Source organism: Heterodontus francisci, chromosome 1 (genome assembly GCF_036365525.1).
Source record: "Heterodontus francisci isolate sHetFra1 chromosome 1, sHetFra1.hap1, whole genome shotgun sequence".
NCBI classification, from domain to species: Eukaryota; Metazoa; Chordata; class Chondrichthyes; order Heterodontiformes; family Heterodontidae; genus Heterodontus; species Heterodontus francisci.
The window spans coordinates 44,441,804-44,459,467 of NC_090371.1; the positions used below are offsets into that span (position 1 = coordinate 44,441,804).

At 41.8% G+C, this 17,664-nt stretch overlaps 1 protein-coding gene across 2 annotated transcripts in view; it reads right to left on the reverse strand.

The window, feature by feature from the left end:
• letm1 (leucine zipper-EF-hand containing transmembrane protein 1) overlaps positions 1–17,664 on the reverse strand; it is a 126,460-nt gene that overhangs the window by 57,700 nt on the left and 51,096 nt on the right. For both annotated transcript variants that reach the window (XM_068029783.1, XM_068029774.1), the window contains exons 8-9: positions 17,254–17,385; positions 12,633–12,812 (exon numbers count right to left, since the gene is read on the reverse strand). In XM_068029783.1, the coding sequence (XP_067885884.1) occupies positions 12,633–12,812; positions 17,254–17,385 (312 nt within the window). The remainder of the gene's footprint in view (positions 1–12,632; positions 12,813–17,253; positions 17,386–17,664) is intronic.

Below are 17,664 nucleotides of genomic sequence, written 5' to 3' on the forward strand. Positions count from 1 at the left end.
GTGCTTATGGAGTAAACACCTCCCCTGGAACTGAAGCAAGAAATACAACCTTTCCTGTCTGCCTGCCTTCATCTCTTCCCACGGAACTGAATCTTGAGAAAACACGTGAAAGTCAAGAGAAAAGGTTTTGCCATGTGAACAAAGTTTTATGATTGCCGGGTCTTAACGAATCACAGGACCATATCTTCAATCCAGGACTACAGTGAGCTCGAGAAACAGTAACAAGATATTGTCTCAAACTGTTCTCCTTATCGTTTCTTCTCCTCTTTTCTGTTCCTATCTGTATGTTTATATCGTGTGTGCATGCTACTGTGATATCTGCCTTATATCTATATGCGTGAACCGTGTTAGAGTTTAAGGTTTTAATAAAGTTCCTCTTTCTGCTTTAAACCAAAGAAAGCCTGTGTGTGCTCAGTTCTTTGCCTTACAATTGGAAACTGAACAAGGATTCACAAAAAGGGGAGCTCAAAACACTATTTAAAATTAAACCCTGTTACAATAAGTGCAAGTAAAGACAGCCAAAGACCCCGAGACATTGCTCACCTGGTCATAATAATGCCCCATACATTTACATCCAAATCATTAATATAAACCACAAAAGCAGGGGACCCAGTCCTGAGCCCTTCGGAACGCCACTGGAAATAGCCCCCCAGTCCCAAAAACACCAGTCAACAATTAACCTTGGTTAAAAGCAAAATACTGCGGATGCTGGAAATCTGAAATAAAAACAAGAAATGCTGGAACCACTCAGCAGGTCTGGCAGCATCTGTGGAAAGAGAAGCAGAGTTAACGTTTCGGGTCAGTGACCCTTCTTTGGAACTGACAAATATTAGAAAAGTCACAGGTTATAAGCAAGTGAGGTGGGGGTGGGGCAAGAGATAACAAAGGAGGTCGAGATTGGACCAGGCCACATAGCTGACCAAAAGGGCACGGAGCAAAGTCAAACAATATGTTAATGGTGTGTTGGAAGACAAAGCATTAGTACAGATTAGGTGTAAATACACTGAATATTGAACAGCAGCAAGTGCAAACCTGAAAAAAAACAGTGGGTAAGCAAACTGAACAAACTAAGAAGAAATGAAATAAATGCAAAAAAAAGGATTGTAAAAAATGTAAAAAAAGAATGTTAAAAAAAAGGGAAGAAAAAATAACTAAAAATGAAAGTAAAATGGGGGGCTGTCATGCTCTGAAATGATTGAACTCAATGTTCAGTCCGGCAGGCTAATGTGTGCCTAATCGGTAAATGAGATGCTGTTCCTCGAGCTTGCGTTGATGTTCACTGGAACACTGCAGCAATCCCAGGACAGAGATGTGAGCATGAGAGCAGGGGGGAGTGTTGAAATGGCAAGCAACCGGAAGCTCAGGGTCCTGCTTGCGGACTGAGCGGAGATGTTCCGCAAAGCGGTCACCCAGTCTGCGCTTGGTTTCCTGCCACTGAGCCAATTTTGTATCCACCTGCTGCATTCCCTTGATCCCATGGGATTTATTTATTTTGAGATACAGCAGTGAAAAAGGCCCTTCGGCCCACCGAGTCTGTGCCGACCATCAACTACCCATTTATACTAATCCTACATTAATCCCATATTCCTACCACATCCCCCCTACCACCTACCTATACTCGGGGCAATTTATAATGGCCAATTTACATATTAACCTGCAAGTCCTCGGCTGTGGGAGGAAACCGGACCACCCGGCGAAAACCCACGTGGTCACAGGGAGAACTTGCAAACTCCGCACAGGCAGTACCCAGAATTGAACCCGGGTCACTGGAGCTGTGAGGCTGCAGTGCTAACCACTGCGCCACCCTTTTAAACCAGTCGGCCAGATATATCACTTGGAATACTGTTTGGCTGGGCGGGGGGCATGACCTCCTAGGGGAAAGCAGCAACAGCCAAGTTCGTGGCACCATGGATGGCTCTGCTGCACAAAAGGGTTGAAAACTACTGGGAGAGCCATAGTGATAGGAGATTCAATTGTAAGGGAAACAAACAGGTGTTTCTGTGGCCGCAAATGAGACTCCAGAATGGTATGTTACCTCCCTGGTCAAGGATGTCTTGCAGCAGCTGCAGGACATTCTGAATGGGGAGGGTGAACAGCCAGTGGTCGTGGTATATGTCGGTATCAACAACATAGGTAGAAAAGGGATGAGGTCCTGCAAGATGAGTTTAAGGAGTTAGGAGCCAAATTAAAAACCAGGACCTCAAAAAGGCAGTAATCTCAGGATTACTTCCTGTGCCATGTGTTAGTGAGTATAGGAAGCCACGTGGCTTGGGAAATGGTGCAGGAGGGAGGGATTTAGATTCCTGGGACATCAGGACCAGTTTTGGGGAAGGTGGGAACTGTACAAGTGGGACGAGTTACACCCAGGCAGGACCGGAACCAATGTGCTCGCAGGGGAGGAGTTTGCTAGTGCTGTTGGGGAGGATTTAAACTAGAACAGCAGGGGGATGGGAACCTGAGCAGGGAGACGGAGGAGGAAGAAACAAGGATAGAAACGAAAGACAGGAAACAAAAATGCAAAAGTGGAAGGCATCGAAATCAAGGGCAAGAAACAAATAAGGCCATAGTGCTAAATAATGCCAAGATGACCGTGAATATTAAAAAGACAAGCCTGAAGACATTGTATCTCAAAGCGCGGAGTATTCGCAATAAGGTAAGCAAATTAACCGCACAAATAGATGTAAATGGATACAATATAGTTGCGATTACAGAGACATGGCTGCAGGGTGATGAAGGATGGGAACTGAACATCCAGGGGTATTCAATATTTAGGAAGGACAGGCAAAAAGGGAAAGGAGATGGAGTAGCGTTGTTAGCAAAAGAGGAAATCAATACAATAGTGAGGAAGGATATTAGCTCAGAGAATTCTGATGTGGAATTTGTATGGGTGGAGCTAAGAAACACCAAGGGGCAGAAAACACTGGTGGGGGTTGTATATAGACCCCCCAAACAGCAGTGGTTATGTACTGGATCGTATTAAACAGGAAATTAGAGACGCATGCAATAAGGGCGCCACTGTAATTATGGGTGACTTTAATCTACATATAGATTGGGCAAAACAATACTGTAGAGGAGGAATTCCTGGAGTGTGTACCTAATGGTTTTTTGGACCAATACGTTGAGGAACCAACTCGAGAACAGGCCATCCTAGACTGGGCATTGTGTAATGAGAAAGGATTAGTTAACAACCTTGTTGTGTGGGGTCCCTTGGGGAAGAGCGATCATAACATGTTAGAATTCTTCATTAAGGTGGAGAGTGAGCGTTGATTCAGAGACTAGGGTCCTGAATCTAAATAAAGGAAACTATGAAGGTATGAGGCGCGAGTTGGCTGTGATAGATTGGGGAACATTACTTAAAGGGTTGACTGTGGATAGGCAATGGCTAGCATTTAAAGAGCGCATGCATGAATTACAATAATTGTTCATTCCTGTCTGGCGCAAAAATAAAACAGGAAGGGTGTCTCAACCGTGGCTTACAAAAGAAATTAGGGATAGTATTAGATCCAAGGAGGAAAAATATAAAATGGCCAGAACAAGCATCAAACCTGAGGATTGGGAGCAGTTTAGAATTCAAAGGAGGACAAAAGGATTGATTAAGAAGGGAAAAATATAGTACGAGAGTAAGCTTGCAGAGAACATAAAAACTGACTGTAAAAGCTTCGGTAGATATGTGAAGAGAAAAAGATTAGTGAGTCCCTTAGTCAGAAATGGGGGAATTTATAATGGCGAACAAAGAAATGGGCAGACCAATTAAATAAATACTTTGGTTCTGCCTGCACAAAAGGAGGATACAAATTACCTCCCAGAAATGCTGGGGAACATAGGGTCTAGTGAGGAGGAGAAACTGTATGAAATCAATGTTAGTAGGCAAATGGTGTTGGGGAAATTGATGGGATTGAAGGCCGATAAATCCCCAGGGCCTGATACTCGACATCCCAGAGTACTTAAGGAAGTGGCCCTATAAATAGTAGATGCGTTGCTGTTAATTTTTCAAAATTCTATCGACTCTGGAATAGTTCCAACGGATTGGAGGGTAGCTAATGTAACCCCACTATTTAAAAAAGGAGGTAGAGAGAAAACAGGGAATTATAGACCGGTTAGCCTGACATCAGTAGTGGGGAAAATGCTAGAGTCCATTATAAAAGATGTAATAGCAGAGCCCTTGGAAAACAATGACAGGATCGGGCAGAGTCAACATGGATTTACGAAGGGGAAGTCATGCTCGACAAATCTACTGGAATTTTTTGAGGATGTAACTAGTAGAATAGATAAGGGAGAACCAGTGGATGTGGTGTATTTGGACTTTCAGAAGGCTTTCGATAAGGTCCCACTTAAGAGATTAGCATGCAAAATTAAAGCACATGCGATTGGGGGTAAGGTACTGACATGGATAGAGAACTGGTTGGCAGACAGGAAACAAAGAGTAGGAATAAACGGGTCTTTTTCCAAATGGCAGGCAGTGACTAGTGGGGTACTGCAAGGTACAGTGCTAGGATCCCAGCTATTCACAATATATATTAATGATATAGACGAGGGAATTAAACGTAATATATCCAAGTTTGCAGACGACACAAAGCTGGGTGGGAGTGTGTGGGAACAGAACAGGTTGAGAGATTAAACGGACAAGAAGCACCAACCCCCACGGTTACCCCCCCATCCGAATTACCGACGAGTAAGGTTACGACCCAGAAGCCACAAGTGACTGGTCTCCCTTGCCCTGCCTTAACTGCAAGACCAGAAAATGGATTTGCGATAATAAAAACTAATAAAATTGTATATGACAATATAAAGCTCGAGTTGGTACCAGTAATATTGAATATCTCAGATTGGAGGCAAATTGATGCGGGACATGTACCAGTTTGGATCAATGACACCCAGTTGGAATACTTAGCTAGTCACACAAATGATAAAATTACCAGGTGCCAACTCAGAAAACTTAAGGTATGGAAAGGTCAGGAATGTGTAAATACAGGATCTATGAGTATTGGAGTAGTGTTGGGAATACCTGTAATTCTGAGAGATAGGTTTGGGATGCAATTACATGAAGTAGAAAATATAGGGGTGATAAGGGGAAAGGATTACATAAAATACTATGATATATTACCCTATGTTATAGAAATGTTATGGAAATTGGAAAAGAGGTAATTGGAACAATATTGTCCGAGTGTAGTCTGGAATACCAGGTGGTCATATGTCCTCATATATAAAACGGCAGAATCAAAATGTGGATTTAATGCCACTGTAAATTGCACCATGGAGACTAGGAAAGCATTGTCAGGGCTAACCCATGTGGCCTATATGGGAAAGGGGAGATATTGCTTAACCACCACAGCGAAAGAGTACCAGTATGGACATAACCGGACTTGTCCAGTGAGCAACAGTACATTTTGGTTCAACCCACAAATACCAACCCGAGTAGGGAAGATGGAGTTGGTAGAGATACATAAACAAAAGACAGAAACGATAACTGTGATAGAAAGTATTAAGGAAGATTTGACAAATTACCTCTGGGAATATGAATATACTATTCAGCCATTGCCCACACGCTTGGGTAAAGAGAGACAGCAGCTAGAAGTCATTGCTGTAGTGTACAACAATCTGGAACAACAGTCGAAGATGCTACAAGATGAGATTGACGAGATAAATGATTCTACCTGGTGGGAGGACTTATGGAACTGGGGGTCAAACGTGCAGATACACCCCTGGTTTAGAATTATCTCCCATGTCCTGATAGTGGTTTTGGGTATCATGGTGTTATATGTGACCTACTTAATTTGGCAACTTAAGAAATTAATTAGGCGATGTAAGAGGATGTATGAATACAGGTTGGACAGCTACCCGAAAAGCAATTAGTGTTCGAACTTGCTCTGTAAAAGGAGATTCAATTAGTTATGCCATAAAAGGGTAATTGTATAACCTTTTCATATATGTTACAGTTGTATAAGACTTTGGTTCGGCCACGTTTGGAATACTGCGTGCAGTTCTGGTCGCCACATTACCAAAAGGATGTAGATGCTTTGGAGAGGGTGCAGAGGAGGTTCACCAGGATATTGCCTGGTATGGAGGGCGCTAGCTATGAAGAGAGGTTGAGCAGATTAGGATTATTTTCATTAGAAAGACGGAGGTTGAGGGGGGACCTGATTGAGGTGTACAAAATCATGAGAGGTATAGACAGGGTGGATAGCAAGAAGCTTTTTCCCCCAGAGTGGGGGATTCAATTACTAGGGGTCACGAGTTCAAAGTGAGAGGGGAAAAGGTTAGGGGGGATATGCGTGGAAAGATCTTTACGCAGAGGGTGGTGGGTGACTAGAACGCGTTGCCAGCAGAGGTGGTAGACGCGGGCACGATAGCATCTGTTAAGATGTATCTAGACAGATACACGAATGGGCAGGAAGCAAAGAGATACAGAGCCTCAGAAAATAGGCGACATGTTTAGGTAGAGGATCTGGATCGGCGCAGGCTTGGAGGGCCGAAGGGCCTGTTCCTGTGCTGTAATTTTCTTTGTTCTTTGTTCATATACTTAAAATGAATTAATGAATGATCAATGTACTCTAAGAATGGAATTGTATTATGTTTGTACAATCGATTATGTAATAGTGATGCTTAAATGAAATTGTAATTGTACAAGTGTACTACTTTTTATGTTTTTGCTTATTAAGTGCTGTTGTAAACAAGTAATTGAAGCCCCTGCCAAGCTTATGCCCTTATAGAGTTCCCACAGGCCCCTCTTGTGGCACAAGCAGGCAACGTATAGAGTGCGACCCCTCCGGGTGTTGAAGGCTGTTTCTAGACAAATAGAGACCAAAGACACCTAGGTGGGATCAAGGGAATGATTCTTAAAGGTGTTTGAAGAATCAAAGGGGGTGGGAGTGTATGGGAACAGAACTATGGGGATAGAACAATGGGAACATTTAAAGTGAGCTGCAGAGGCAGCTCATCAGCAAAAGCAGACTAACAAATAGAAACTATCAGGACAGCTGTACACTGCTCAATAATAACCCTTTGTATAACAGTCAGCCTAACGGTTCACAAGGAGATAAGAGGATGGGAAACTGGAGTAAGAAGTTAAAACAAATTGACAAGGCAGTACCCCAATCAGGCCCCGACACCAAGAAACTGCAGAAGTTTGTAGACCAATTGGGAACAAAGAGTAGGTGTTACTGATTTGTATGAATAACTATAAGGCTTGATTTGGCGCGAAAGGTGGGTTAGTTCAGTGTGTGTGTAGCTTTTAGTTTTAGTTTAGTTCAGTTCACTGTTAAGTTTTCTGAAGATGTAACAATTAAGTACTGCAATAAAGTTTCTTAAAGCTACAGTCGGACTTCGTCTCTCTTTCAGAGAAGCTCAGTGTGATTTGGACAAGTTGAGTGAGTGGGTAAATCATGGCAGATGCAGTATAAATGTGGATAAATGTGAAGTTATCCACTTTGGTGGCAAAAACAGAAAGGCAGATTATCTAAACGGTGATAGATTGGGAAAGGGGGAGGTGCAGCGAGACCTGGGTGTCCTTGTGTACCAGTCACTGAAAGTAAGCATGCAGGTGCAGCAGGCAGTTAAGAAGGCAAATGGTATGTTGGCCTTCATAGCGAGAGGATTTGAGTTCAGGAGCAAGGATGTCTTGCTGCAATTATACAAGGCCTTGGTGAGACCACATCGGAAGTATTGTGTGCAGTTCTGGTCTCCTTATCTGAGGAAGGATGTCCTTGCTATGGAGGGAATGCAGCAAAGGTTCACCAGACTGATTCCTGGGATTGCAGGACTGACATGAGAGATTGGGTCGATTATTCGCTTGTATTCGCTAGAGTTTAGAAGAATGAAAGGGGATCTCCTCGAAACCTACAAACTTCTAACAGGACTGGACAGACTAGATGCAGGAAGGATGTTCCTGATGGCGGGAGAGTCCAGGACCAATGGTCACAGTCTAAGGATAAGGGCTAAGCCATTTAGGACTGAGATGAGGAGAGATTTCTTCACCCAGAGAGTGGTGAACCTGTGGAATTCTCTACCATAGAGAGCAGTTGAGGCTAAATCATTAAATATATTCAAGAAAGAGTTAGATATAGTTCTTAGGACTAAAGGGATCAAAGGATACAGGGAGAAAGCGGGAACAGGTCACTGAGTTTGAATCATCAACCATGATCGTATTGAATGGTGGTGCAGGCTCAAAAGGTCCAAATGGCCTACGCCTGCTCCTATTTTTCTACATTTCTATGTGGGACATTGTCAAAAGCCTTGCTAAAATCCATGTAGACCACATCAACTGCACTACCCTCATCTATCTCCCTTGTTACTTCTTCAAAAAATTTGATCAAGTCGGTCAGACAAGATCTTCCCTGAACTAATCCATGCTGACTATCCTTGATTAACCTCTGCCTTTCTATGTGACAGTTTATCCTGTCTCAGAATAAATTCCAATAAGTTGCCCACCACTGAGGTTAGACTGACTGGCCTGTAATTATTCAGTCTATTGAATGCTTCAATTGAACCTGCCTCCACCACGTTCTCAGGTAGCGCATTCCAGACCTTAACCACTCGCTACATGAAAAAGTTCTTCCTCATGTCACTTTTGCTTCTCTTACCAAATACTTTAAATCTGTGCCCTCTCATTCTCGATCCTTTCATGAGTGGGAACAGTTTTTCTCCATCTACTCTGACCAGACCCCTCATGATTTTGAATACCTCTATCAAATCACCTCTCAGCTTTGCCTTCTCCAAGAAAGAGTCCTAACTTCTCCAATCTATCATAACTGAAATTCCTCATCCCTGAAACCATCCTCGTGAATCTTTTCTGTACTCTCTCCAATGCCCTCACATCTTTCCTAAAGTGAAGAGCCCAGAATTGGACACAATACACCAGCTGAGGCTGAACTAATGTCTTATACAACTTCATTACTCATGTATTCTATGCCCCTATTAATAAAGCCCAGGATACTGTGTGCTTTATTAACTGCTCTCAACCTGTCCTGCCACCTACAATGACTTATTCTCATATACACCTAGGTCCCTCTGCTCCTGCACCCCCTTCAGAATTGAACCCTTTATTTTATATTGACTCTCCATGTTCTTCCTACTAAAATGAACCACCTCACATTTCTCTGCATTGAACTTCATCTGCCACCTGTCTGCCCATTCCACCAACTTGTCTATGTCCTTTTGAAGTTCTACACTATCCTCCTCATAGTTCACAATGCTTCTAAGTTTCGTATCAACTGTAAATTTGAAATTGTGCCCTGTACACCAAGGTCTAGGTCATTAATATACATCAGGATATTACAAGGGTCTCAACACTGATCCCTAGGGAACTCCACTACAAACCTTCCTCCAGCCCAAAAAACATCCATTGATGACCACTCTGTTTCCTGTCACCCAGCCAATTTTGTATCCATGTTGCTACCATCCTTTTTATTCCATGAGCTACAAGTTTGCTCACAAGTTTGTTGTGTGGCCCTGTATCAAAAGCCTTTTGAAAATCCATGTAAACCACATCAACAGCATTGCCCTCATCAACCCTCTCTTAACTCCAGCAAGTTAAACATGATTTTCCTTTAAGAAATCCATGCTGGCTTTCCTTAATTAAGGAATATGTGGTACATATTAATGATTTGGACTTAAATGTGGGAGGCACGATTGGGAAATTTGCTGATGACACAAAAATTGGCCGTGTAGTTGGTAGTGAAGAGGATAGCTTTAGAAAGATATCAATCATTTGGTTGAGTGAGCAGAAAAGTGGCAAATGGAATTCAATCTGGAGAAGTGAGAGATAATGCATTTGGGGAGGGCAAACAAAGCAAGGGAATACACAATAAACGGGAGGATATTGAGAGGGGTAGAGGAAGTGAGAGACCTTGGAGTGCATATCCAGAGGTCCCTGAAGGTGGCAGGACAGGTAGATAAAGTGAAGGAGGTATATGGAATGCTTTCCTTTATTGGCCGAGGTATAGATACAAAAGCAGGGATGTAATGCTGGAACTGCATAAAATGCTGGTTAGGCCACAGCTGGAGTATTGCATACAGTTCTGGTCACATTGCAGGAAGGACATAATTGCTCTGGAGAGAGTACAGAGGACATTTACAAGAATGTTGCCAGGGCTTGAAAGTTGCAGCTGTGAGGAAAAATTGGATAGGCTAGGGTTGTTTTCCTTAGAACAGAGGAGGCCGAGGGGTGACTTAATTGAGGTGTACAAGATTATGAGGGGCCTAGATAGAGTAGACAGGAAGGACCCGTTTCCCCTAGCGGAGAGGTCAATTGCCAGGGGGCACAGATTTAAGCTGATTGGTAAAAGGATTAGAGGGGACATGAGGAAAAACACATTCACCCAGAGGGTGTTGGATGTCTGCGATTCAGTGCCAGGAACGGTGGTGGAGGCAGAAACCCTGAACTCGTTTAAATAGTACTGGATATGCACCTGAATTACTCTTGTACTCCAACACCCTTGCAATAAAGGCCAACATACCATTTGCCTTACTAACTGCTTGTTGTACTTGTATACAAACTGCAGCAAGTTAAAGTGCAAGGTCACTCACATCTCTGAACACCAATAACTTCTCACCATTTGTAGAGTATGATATTTTTCTATTTTTCCCACTAAAGTGAATAACCTCATTTTCTCAAAATTATACTGTCTGCCACCTTCTTGCCCACACACTCAATCGATCTATATTCCTTTGTAGACTCTGTCCTCCCCAAAGCTTACTTTCCCACCCAGCTTTGCATCTTCAGCAAACTTGGATACATTACCCTTGGTTCCTTCATCTAAGTCATTAATATAGATTGTAAATAGTTGAAGGCCATACACTGATCCTTATGATACCCCACCAGTAACAGCCTGCCAAAGTGAAAATGACCATTTTATTCCAACTCTGTTTACTATCCTTTAACCAACCCTCTATCTATGCTAATATATTACCAGCAACACTTTGCACCCTGATCTTGTGGAACTTTATCGAATGCCTTTTGAAAATTCAAGTACACTATATCTGCTGGTTATATCCTCAAAAAAACTCTAGTATATTTGTCAAACGCTATTTCACTTTCATAAAACCATGCTGACTCAGAAAAACATGATATGATCAGACCTGTTACCACTTCCTTAAGAATGGATCCGAACACTTTCCTGACAACTGATGTCAGGTTAACTGGCTTGCAAATCCCCGATTTCTCTCTCTTTTCTTAAATAGTGGGGTTACATTTGTTACCTTCCAATCCACGGGAACCATTCCAGAATTTTGAGAATTTTGGAAGATTTTGGGATGTGGGCATCACTGGCTAGGCCAGCATTTATTGCCCATCCCCAATTGCCGTTAAGATGGTAGTGAGCTGCATTCTTGAATCGCTGCAGTTCTCGGGCTGTAGGTACATCCACAGTGCTGTAAGGAAGGGAGTTCCAGAATTTTGATAGGTGAAGGAACGCCGATATAGTTCCAAGTCAGGATGGTGAGTGGCTTGGAGGGGAACCTGCAGGTGGTGGTGTTCCCATGCATCTGCTGCTCTTGTCCATCTAGGTGGTAGAGATTGTGGATTTGGAAGGAGTCTTGGTGAGTTGCTGCAGTGCATATTGTGGAAAGTACACACTGCTGCCACTGTGCAGTAGTGGTGAAGGGAGTGAATGTTTAAGGTGGTGGACGTGGTGCCAATCAAGCGAACTGCTTTGGCCTGGATGGCGTTGAGCTTGTGTTGTTGGAGCTGCACCCATGCAGGCAAGTGGAAAATATTCCATCACACTCCTGACCTGTGCCTTGTAGATGGTGGACAGGCATCGGGTAGTCAGGTGAGTTAATTGCCACAGAGTTCCCAGCCTCTGACCTGCTCTTGTAGCCACAGTATTTATGTGGCTGGTCCAGCTCAGTTCCCCCTGGATGTTGATTGGTTAGGGGACAGTTCATTCATTATCTCTGCAGCCATCTCTTTTGGAACCCTAGGATGTAAGCCATCAAGTCCAGGGGATTTGTCAGCTTTCGGTCCCATTAATTACTTTACTAATTTTAATTAAAGTTCCTCACTCTCATTGGACTGTCAATACCCCACTATTTCTGGTATGCGTTTTGTGTCTTCTACTGGGAAGATAGCCACAAAATACTTGTTTAACACCTCTGCCAATTCCTCATTTCCCATTATAATTTCTCCTGTCTCCGCCACTAAGGGACCCACATTCACTTGTGTTACTCTTCCTTGTTACACACTTGTAGAAGCTTTTTTACAAACTATTTTTATATTTCTTTCTAGTTTACACATATTCTATTTTCTCCCTTTTTATAAATTGTTGGCCATCTCTGCTGGTTTCTAAAACCCTCTCAATCCTCAGACATATTACACTTCTTGGCAATATTATAAGCCTCTATTTTAATCTAATATTATCCTTAATCTCTTTAGTTGGCCAGCACTGACACGTGCTGTGAATTTCTGCAGGTCTAGATGAAACTACATATTCTAATTTAAATTTCATTACGGAATACTCGCTCCTTTTTGTCACATTGCAGGCATCTTTCTTTTGTAATTTCTCGAAAGTTGATCAGCTGTGTAATCAAATACGTGTAATTTTCAATTCTTAGAATGCTGTACACTTTGGAAATACTAGTTCACAACATTATGCTAAATTCTAAAATGTGCTAAGATTTATAAATTAAACACTTACCCTGGCTTCAACCTGTAAGCTTTCTTGAGCTTTCTCAGCAGCTTCTGCGATACGTTCCATCTCTCGCTCCTGATTCTCCCTCTTGATTGCTGCCTCCTCTTGCAAGGTTGCTTCCAATTTGGCTTTATTATCCACCTTGCCACATTCAACTTCTGCTACTTTCACTTGTGCTTCCTTTGTCTGGAGTAGAAAAGTATGGACAAAGAGAGTTACATCATAGTCCTTCTTGTAATCCTTATAGCAACTTCGTAATAAATGCTTTTGATGGTGCCTAATACAATTGGCAAAGTGATTAAAATGGACATTATTCAAAAATACAGAACATTAATCCCTTTCGCCTGTGAAAAAAATTAGATATTACTTACTTGAGGTGTGTTTCTTTGCACCCTTTCAGTTCATTTCAAACTCTCCAAACAGATTTCCACCCATAAACCAGAACCCACCCCCACAAAATTTCCATCAACATTTACTGAAATAGCACCAGTAAATTTGACAGTCAAGTTCAGTGAAGACATTCCTCCCATAAATCAGAGCCAACTCCCTTTCATCATACCATACCTTTTTGGGTGATTGCATAAAATGAGGAAATGCTTCAAGTGCCATGTCCAGGAACTTTAAACACTACATGGTTCATTTCAACATGTCTTCTCCATTTGACTGTACACAAATACTAGAATGTCATCTAATCCTGGCCCACATGGATAGCACTGGGCCATGCCTTAAAAGTCTAAAGCATGACTGTAACACACAAAATCCAGACAATTTTTGACAAAGGTAGTTTGTTTGAGTACTGGCAGTCAGATCTATCACCAAGATACAGTCCTCATAAGCTATGGTCGGGTTCGGGTCCAGTTCTTTTTTCCCGACCTGAGCAGGCCTTTAATACACAGGGCATAATTTCAAAGTTTGTCATGGCATGAAACTCGGAAATGTCGTAAACAGTCAGAAGGGTAGTAACAGACTTCAGGAGGGCATGTACAGAATTTGAAAAAGGCATTTGTTAAGTATAACGCAGTCGACTTATAAGAAAAATTGAAGATTAAAGGGGTAGTGGCTGTATGGGTACAAAATTGGCTAAGGGACAGAGAGTGTGTAGTGGTGAATGACTGTTTTTCACACAGGAATGTAGCATACAGTAGTGCCTCTAGGGGTCAGTGTTCAAAGCACTTCTCTTTTTGACACATATTAATAACCTGGACTTGGGTATACAGAGGCCTGCTACCCGGCTCGAACCCAACAGGACCCAATGACATGTGTCGGGTTCGGGTTGAGTCAGGTTGGACACACACGGTAAGTGCTCTGCTGGTAAGTAGCGAAATTAAAAAACTTACCTGACAAAACTGAGTCTGCGCAGTGAGTGAGTGACGTCACTATGATGTCATCGTGCATGCGCTGCAGCTTCTTGCAGGTTTGGTGTCAGGAAGGTAAGTGAACTGATGGTCGGGTCGGGCTGGGCTCGAGGCAAAATCGGAGGGACTCAGGCCGGATCGGGCTCGGCTCCGCTGTGGTTCGGGTCAGGTTCTTTTTTCCCGACCTGAGCAGGCCTCTAATACAATTCAAAGTTTGTCATGGCATGAAACTCTGAAATGTCGTAAACAGTCAGGAGGGTAGTAACAGACTCCAGGAAGGCACTGACAGACTGGTGAAATGGGCAGACACATGGCAGAAGAAATTTAATGCAGAGAAGTGTGAAGTGATGGATTTTAGTAGAATGAGAAAAAGCAACATAAATGAAATGATAAGATTTTAAAAGAGGGGTGCAGAAAGAGACACCCCTATGGCTATACATATAGACGTCTTTGAAGGTGATGGACAAGTTGAGACGGCATTCAGGATCCTTAGTTTATAATAGTGGTAGAGAGCGCAAATGCCAAGAAGTTACGCTAAACCTTTATAGAACACTAGTTAGGCCCTTTGGAATATTGTGGCCAACTCTGGCCCCAAACTTTAAGAAGGATGTCAATGTCAAGGCCTTGGGTAAAAAGGAGATTTAATAGAATGATACCAAGGATGAAAGACTTCAGTTATGTGGAGAGAATAGAAAAACTGGGGTTGTACTCTTTAGAGCAGAGAAGGTTAAGGGGAAATTTGATAGAGGTGCTCAAAATCATGTAGGGGTTTGATAAAGTAAATACAGAGAAACTGTTTCCAATGGCAGAGGGTAGGTAACCAGAGGACACAGATTTAAGGTGACTGCCAAAAGAACCAGAGGTGATATGAGGCAAAAAGAATTGTAGCGAGTTGTTTTACTCTGCATTCACTGTCTGACGAGGTGGTGGACGCAGTTTCAATAATAACTTTCAAAAGAAAATTGGATAAATATCTGAAGGGGAAAAATCTGCTGACCTATAAAGGAAAGGGCATGTGAGTGGGGATAACTGGATACCTCTTTCAAAGAGCCAGCACAGGCACGATGGACTATATCATTCTTAGATGTTATTGCTGCTTTTTAGTATATAGAATCCAGGCCTAGAAAAGGTCATGAATTTAACATTTCCTACATCAGTTGAAGAAAATTTCAATTACACATTCAAGATGAAATTTCAGGTATTTGCATTCTTCAAACTAACAAATGTTGTTCCAAACTAAACAAAGAAATCCATTTGGTTAGAATTGTCCTTTCAAGAATCATGCAATCCTATAACATATACGGTACTAGATTAGCTTGTCTACACAGGATTGAAAAGGCTTGAAGTAGGTCAGTACTGAAGTTTCTGCCAGCTGATAAAGTGGAGGTGATTGCACAAAATGAATACAGATGAGGAAATACCATTCAGTGCATCCTAGTCAATCTGGAAACACCTTATACACCCTATTGACGTATCAATTTTATTCTTAAATAGTTTCTAGATTTTTGCCCCCATTACTTTACCTTGAAGTCCATTTGTATATAAATTTCAATGTAAAAGAACTTCCCAACATCATTTGAAAATTTGCCTTTTACAGTACTACCCACTATTGCAGTGCCATTTGCCTGTAGTGGGAAGGGTGGAATGAAACGCAAAAGAGAAGGCTCTTTGACAACAGGTACCTATCAAATGCCAAGCCATGGCGCACAGGAAGATGAGACAAGAACCAGGAAGAACTAGGCTACAGGAGTATGCCTGTCCAAGTCAAGTGTAGAGCACTGCATGCAATCACAGCAGTCAATGTCAGGGGTGAAGAAGTTTGCTAGTCCAGATCAAGGGTCAGCATAAGTGGTAAGCAACATAAGCTTTTAGTGCGGTTATGGATGGAAAAAAATTCTTGACTTAAGTAGGCCAGACTTTGTGTTGACATTTTTAAAAAATCAAGATAAATAGGATATTGACAATCAGATTTCAGATAAGCAGATTGGACTCTTGTGTGAATCTGTGTCCTCTTGTTCAGTTTGAAGAAATGGTCCAGATTTCCCTTTGATAAAATTTACTATCTTATACAACACTGTAGAATCACATCCCAGTCTCCTCCTTTCAGTGCTAAAAATGTTCACATTTCTCCCGTTTGTTCATTACTCAGACCCTTAACACAAGATCAGCCACCCCAACCTAACACCTCTAACAAGTACCTGCTGTTTTCTACCCTTTCGCCAAATGAGCAACTCTGAAGATTTACCCTAAGTTTCCCACAAATTTGTGCCTTTCTTACAGAACTCTGTCTCATACTTTCAAAAGTCTAGACATGCTGCAGAGACTTCTGGAGTTCACTAGTGATGTCTTTTCCTCAAAATCAGGAAAGATCTTCCCCTTCCGGATCCATATCTGCTGCTGTTTACTAAGTTACTATAAAGTTAATCCTCTAGTTTACTCCGGATCATTGTATAATTTTACATGGCACTGAAGGTGATTAATGAGTCCGTAACTTACCACGCCTTCTGCATAGTCACCTTTTTACCCCTCAAATGAGCATGTTTAAAGGTCATAGACCTGAAATGTTAACTGTTTTTCTCTCCACAGATGCTGCTAGACCTGAGTATTTAGAGCTCTTCCTATTTTTATTTCAGATTTCCAGCATCCGCAGTGTTATGCTTTTGTGTTCTGTGAGCATGTTTACCTGTTGTGCATCTACTAGGATTTCTCCTAATATCCATTGACTCCCTCAAACATTAATGTCTTAAAATTTTATCTCTTGTCCTCTTTACTACTCTGGGATAAATATTACCCCTGAAAATTCACTACTTTTGAGTCCCAAGATTTTTGTCTCATCTACATTCAAATCATTAATTTCATTGTGATTTTTGCCACTTTGGGAGGGCATGCTGCTCATGTCCTCCCTTGTGAATACCTGGATGAACTAATAGAAAATATTAACTGTCTTATGCTCATCTCTGTTGCAGTAGGTTTGCATCTTTCACAAACTTGCCCTCTTACTGTTAAAAGACCAACAATTTCTTAAACATCTCCTGTATATAAACTCATTGGTGTTGGGGGGTGGGAATGCTAAACCATCAATGCTGTACTAGTGCAAGCCAACAGAACATTGCACAATATTATGTAAAATTTAATAGCAATTAGTTCACCTTAAGAACAAAAAAAGTCAAAGAATGCTTCAAGATGAAATAATCAACTGCAACACAGATGAGCATAAGACAGTTAATATTTTCTATGATTTCTATTTTGGGTAAATTAAGCAAATTACTTACCACACTATCTGGCAACGTCTGCAGCGTTGTTGTAAGTTGATCAGCAGGTGAAAGGGTATCTGGAAGGAACATGGCCCTGGACAAAAGTAGAAGTGAAGTTGGAATCTGCTGGTTCAGATGTAGCTCCAACCACTGCAAGAAAAAGAAAGCACTGTTCAGGTGAAACACTTTAAACAGAGTAAACCAATAAACTCATATGTTACTTGGTATACTTCTCAACTAGTCACTTGTATAGGTCCAATACAATGGAGAAAAATCAGCGATAAGTAGTGTGGGTTATTTTCTGTGCTACAATATTGAATTCATAGTTCCACAAAATTTACTTTTCTTTAAAAAAAAATGTTGTTTGCAATGTTTGTGCGTGTTCAAATTTCTCATTAACAGGGAGCCCAATAGTTTATAAATTACTAT